At 48.5% G+C, this 6,061-nt stretch overlaps 1 protein-coding gene across 1 annotated transcript; it reads left to right on the top strand.

The window, feature by feature from the left end:
* The first annotated feature begins 780 nt into the window (after nucleotides 1-780).
* On the top strand, nucleotides 781-5,565 carry LOC131899010 (hexokinase-2-like). The gene is given in 4 exon segments (XM_059250343.1): nucleotides 781-823; nucleotides 826-936; nucleotides 939-1,885; nucleotides 1,887-5,565. Coding segments are annotated over 4 exon segments (2,799 nt in total). The 3' UTR covers nucleotides 3,585-5,565.
* The last annotated feature ends 496 nt before the right edge of the window (nucleotides 5,566-6,061 follow it).

Below are 6,061 nucleotides of genomic sequence, written 5' to 3'. Positions count from 1 at the left end.
AAGGTATGATGATGCAACTACTGGCGGGTTCCTGGCATGTGCATTTGACCAGCAGTATGGCGGGAATGAGGCATCTGCCAGTGGCACATTACGCTGTGTGGTAGATTTAGTCTTTACTAATATTAAAAAAAGAGAGAGAGAGAGATTTCTGGGCTACATGCTACGTTAATAGAAGCATAGACCCACTATTTCTGAGACTTGATGGCTCCCAGAGCTGGTGGAAAATGTACCACCACCATGTTGGGAAGTTAAAGAGGGCGGAGCCAGCAACTACAGCGCCATTTCAGCCTTAGAAGGCTGCAGTTTAAAGCAATAGGTTCACAATACGACTGATTCATAATCATGGTATCTCCCCTGCCAGGCTACCTGGTGTTACCCAGCTTGGGAGATCCAAGGGCGGGAGCATCACGCCAGTGACCCTGAGAAGCGCTATTGTCGGAGTGGAGCAGCACTGTCATTCTTATCAAGTTCAGCCTTAGTGACCCTGTGGCTGAAGTTAGTGACTGGACTCTGGGCAACTATCCCCATCTCCAGGAGTGAGACTTAGGCACTTTCTAGTAGTTGTGACTTAAAAAAAAAAAAAAAAAAGGAAACCTGTTTCTGGAGACTCGAAGCCCCCAGCTGGTGAGCCATCGTGGTTAACCTTCTTTGTGTGGCTCCTAGAGTCCTCGATCCCAGCTGGACACCTGGGCCTGGGTACAAAGCGGTCATACAGCGTTGTACTCCGTGGCTAGCGCTGGACTCGGTTTCTCTACCCGCGCCCCATCTCGTCACAGCAGGATGATCGCCTCACATATGATAGCCTGCTTATTCACTTATCTCAACAAAACCAAGTGCAGAAGGTTGACCAATATCTGTACCACACGCGACTCTCAGATGACACCCTTCTGGAGATTTCTAGGCGGTTCCGGAAGGAGATGGAGAAAGGACTAGGAGCCACCACCCTACTGCAGCTGTGAAAATGCTGCCCACCTTCGTGAGGTCAACTCTGAATGGGACAGAACATGGAGAGTTCCTGGCTTTGGACCTTGGAGGAACCAACTTCCGTGTGCTTCGAGCACTGGTGACAGACAATGGCCTCCAGAAAGTGGAGATGGAGAACCAGATCTATGCCATCCCTGAGGACATCATGAGGGGAAGTGGAACCCAGCTGTTTGACCACATTGCCGAGTACCTGGCCAACTTCATGGGCAAGCTGCAAATCAAAGTGAAGAAGCTCCCACTGGGCTTCACCTTCTCATTCCCCTGCCACCAGACGAAACTAGATGAGAGTTTCTTGGTCTCATGGACCAAGGTGTTCAAGTCCAGTGTTGTGGAAGGCATAGATGTGGTGGATCTGATCCGGAAGGCTATCCAGTGCAGAGGGGACTTTGACATTGACATTGTGGCCGTGGTGAATGACACAGTTGGGACCATGATGACCTGTGGTTATGATGATCAGAACTGTGAGATTGGTCTGATTGTGGGTACTGGCAGTAATGCCTGCTATGTGGAGGAGATGTGTCACATTGACATGGTAGAGGGTGACGAGGGACGGATGTACATCAACATGGAGTGGGGAGCCTTTGGGGACCATGGTACCCTCAATGACATCCGCACTGAGTTTGACCCAGAAATCAACATGGGCTCACTGAACCCTGGGAAACAGCTGTTTGAGAAGATGATCAGCAGGATGTACATGGGGGAGCTGGTCAGGCTCATCCTGGTGAAGATGGCTAAGGAAGAGCTGTTATTTCAGGGGAAGCTCAGCCCAGAATTCCTTACTACTGTCTCCTTTGAAACCAAAGTTGTATCAGATATCAAAGAGGAGAAGGATGGAATACAGAAGGCCTACCAGGTCCTGGTGTGTCTGGGTCTGAATCCGTTGCAGGAGGACTGTGTGGCCGGCCACACACCGAATCTGCCAGATTGTGTCCACGCGCTCGGCCAGCCTGTACGCAGCCACCCTGGCTGCGGTGCTGTGGCGAATCAAGAACAAGGGCGAGGAGCGTCTTTGCTCCACCATCAGTGTTGATGGCTCTGTCTACAAGAAACACCCCCATTTTACCAAGCGTCTTCACAAGGCCCTGAGGAGGCTGGTGCCCAATTGTGACGTTCTCTTCCTCTGGTCTGAGAATGGCAACGGCAAAGGGGCTGCTATGGTGACTGCGGTGGCTTACTGGCTGGCTGACCAACACCGAGCCCAGCAGAAGACCCTGGAGTCCCTGAAACTGAGCCACGAGCAGCTGCTGGAGGTCAAAAGGAGGATGAAGGTGGAAATGGAGGAAGGTCTGAGCAAAGAGACACATGCTGTAGCCCCTGTGAAGATACTGCCCAGTTATGTGTGTGCCACCCCAGATGGTACAGAGAAAGGAGACTTTCTCGTCTTGGATCTTGGAGGAACAAATTTCCGGGTCCTACTGGTGCACGTGCATAACGGGAAGCACAGGGGTGTGGAGATGCATAATAAGATTTACTCCATCCCGCAGGACGTCATGCACTGCACTGGGGAAGAGCTATTTGACCACATCTTCCAGTGCATCGTGGACTTCCTTGAGTACATGGGCATGAAGGGCGTGTCTCTGCCGCTGGGTTTCACCTTCTCCTTCCCTTGCCAGCAAAAAAGCCTGGACCAGAGCATCCTCCTCAAGTGGACAAAGGGCTTCAAGGCATCTGGCTGTGAGGGCGACGAGGACATGGTCACCTTGCTGAAAGAGGCAATTTACCGGCGAGAGGAGTTTGACCTGGATGTTGTTATTGTGAATAATAAAGTTGGGACTATGATGACTTGTGGCTATGAAGACCCTCACTGTGAAGTCGACCTCATCGTTGGTACTGGAAGCAATGCCTGCTACATGGAAGAGATGCGAAATGTGGAGCTGGTAGATGGAGAGGAGGGACGGATGTGTGTCAACATGGAGTGGGGGGCCTTTGGGGACAACGGCTGCATGGATGACTTCCGCACAGAGTTTGATGTCGCTGTGGATGAGCTCTCTCTCAACCCTGGCAAACAGAGATTTGAGAAGATGATCAGCGACATGTACTTGGGCGAGATTGTGCGCAACATCCTCATCGATTTCACTAAGAAAGGGCTGCTCTTCCGTGACCGCATCTCCGAGTGCCTCAAGACAAGGGGGATCTTTGAGACTAAGTTCCTGTCTCAGATCGAAAGTGATTGCCTGGCCCTGCTGCAGGTCCATGCCATCCTGTGCCACCTGGGGCTGAAGAGCACCTATGATGACAGCATCATTGTGAAGGAGGTGTGCACCGTGGTCGCCCGGCGTTCAGCCCAGCTCTGTGGTGCAGTCATGGCTGCTGTGGTGGACAAGATAAGAGAAAACCGAGGACTGGACAGCCTGAAAGTGACAGTGGGTGTGAACGGGACTCTCTACAAGCTCCATCCTCACTTTGCCAAAGTCATGCATGAGACAGTGAAAGATCTGGCTCCCAAGTGTGACGAGTCCTTCCTGGAATCTGAGGATGGCAGTGGGAAGGGCGCGGCTCTTATCACTGCGGTGGCCTGCCGCATCCGTGAGGCCGGGCAGAGGGAGAGCCGGAGACCAGACAGGATGTCTGTTTCATGGCCACTTCCCCACTTTAAATGACGAGGATGAACCCCTTGGCATTTCCTCGGCAGAGGACCCTGTGAGGCTGAGATTTTTGTCTCTTTATGTTCACCATAGTGTTTGACACCCAATCCTTGGCCTTCCCGAGAATCAGAATTACGGAACTGTTCATCCCTCCTCCATTTTACTTTCTGTACAATCCTATGGGATGGAGAGAGTCATGATTGCCTCGTTTTGGAACTGAATGTGACATTTGTGGATGGAAAACATCTCCCTGAGAGGATGTTTGCCTCTGACATTGGGAAGGAGGAGGAGGAGGAGGAGTACAGGGACATCACCAGGGTGGCCGTATCTCTGACGTCTCTTCAACTCAACCATAAGCATCTCCCTGCCAGTTCTAACACTTGCTGTCCTGGAATAGAGAAGCCAAACCAAAGCCAAGAGTTGACAGCTCCTTCAAGTGTTTGTGGCTTTACCTCACATGGCACCATCCATGAAAAAACAGACCTTGGTTGAGGGTTGGGTGGGGTGGTGGCTTTTGGTAGCTTTTTAATGTTTTTTTTTCCTCCCCCAGCTGTCTCTGTCTACCCTGCAAGACTCCTGAAAGTTGCTTGCATTCTTCTCCCATTTCTCAGGTAGTATTATATCCTTCTGAGGTCTTTGATGTGGTTGAAGACTAGATAGTTATAATTTCCTCAGTTACGATAAAAGATGGGTTATATACAAAACCTTAGACTCACAAATATAAGATAGATAGGATATCTTCTTTAATATTTAACTGTAACTCTTGCTTAATAATTGTTTTGTTGTATGTAATTTTACTATGTTAAAGTTAAAACCTTCCTTTTTGAAAAAGAAGAAAAGGGGAAGTGCTGTGGATATCGCTCTGTATAAATAAACACTGATTGGCCAGTAACCAGACAGGAAGTATAGGTGGGACTAACAGAGAGGAGAATTGAGGGAACAAAAAGGCAGAGAGACTGCCTGGAGCCGCCGCCAGGATAAGTAAGATGTAAGGTACTAGTAAGCCACGAGCCACGTGGCAAAGTACAGATTAATAGAAATGGGCTAAATATAAGAGTAAGAGCTACACAATGATAGGCCTGAGCTAATGGCCAAGCAGTTTAAATAATGTAAGCGTCTGTGTGTTTATTTTATAAGTGGGCTCTGGGATTGGTGGGAATTGGTGGAACCCGGAGAGAAAAGCTCTCCAGCTACAGCTGTGGACTTCCTTTAAGACTGAAAAGGCTCTCTGTATTTCTAGTCATATAAGCCTTAAGCTTTCTGCATCTGCAGTCATGCAAGCTGCTTCTTGTCATGCCTCCGCCCTACCATCATGGGCTCTAGTGTCATTGGAACCATACACTCTAATAAACTCTTTCTTTTTAAAATATTATTTATTATTTTATTTCTTGACCATCATTTCCACTCCCTCCTCTCCTCCCTGTCTCTCACTCCCATTTTCCCTCTGCACTCTGATCCATTCCTCCTCTGTTCTATCCAGTGAAGGATAGGCCTCCCATTTAAATCAATAAAAACCTGACATATCAAGTTTCAGTAAGGATAAGCACCTTCCTTTGTGTTAAGGCTGGGCAGGGCAACCCAGTATGACGAATAGAATTCCAAAATACAGCAAAAGAATCAAAGACAGTCCCTGCTCCCACTGTTAGGAGTCCCACAAGACGACCAACTACAAAACTATCACATATATGGAGAGGTATGAGGTCAGTCCCATACAGGCTCCTTGGTTGTTGCTTCAATATCTGTGAGCTCCTATAAGCCTAGGTTAGTCAATTCTGTGTGTTTCCTTGTGATATCCTTGAACCTTCTGGCACTTACATTCCTTCTTCCTTCTCTTCAGCAGGATTCACTGAGCTCAGCCTAATGTTTGGCTGTGGATCTCTGCAACTCTTGCCATCAATTGCTGGATGAAGCCTCTCTGATGACAATTGGAATAGGAATCTATGAGCATAGCAGAATATGATTAAACATCATTACAATGACATATTTTTTTTCTCTAGCTGTGTGTGGTTCTAATCCTAGGTCTCTGGGCCAACCAGATCTGTGTCCTGCCATTACAGGCAGTATCAGTGGTGGGCATACTCTCTTGGCATAGGTCTCCTCCTGGACCAGTCATTGATTGGCCACTCCCACAATCTCTGTTTCACCCTTAGCACAGCACATCCTTTAGGCAGGATGGACTGCAGGTTGAAGGTTATGTGACTTGGTTGGTTTCTAATCCCTCTTCTAAAAGTCTTGCCTTGTCACAAGAAATAGGGAGTTCAGGCTCTGTCATCTCTGTTACTAGGAGTCTTAGCTGGGATCATCCTTGTTGATTTCTGAGAGTTTGCCTTGCACCACATTTCTACCTGAACCTGAAAGGCATGCCCCTCTTTCTAGTCTTCTCTTTAAGTACTCTCTCCCATCATCTCCATCTGATCTCTCATGTTCCCATCCCTACTCACCCCTAGTCCAAACATAAAATCTCTTCCACTTCCACTTACCAGGGAAATCCT

Source organism: Peromyscus eremicus, chromosome X (assembly GCF_949786415.1).
Source record: "Peromyscus eremicus chromosome X, PerEre_H2_v1, whole genome shotgun sequence".
Taxonomy (NCBI): domain Eukaryota; kingdom Metazoa; phylum Chordata; class Mammalia; order Rodentia; family Cricetidae; genus Peromyscus; species Peromyscus eremicus.
This window is presented reverse-complemented; position numbering and strand designations above follow the sequence as displayed.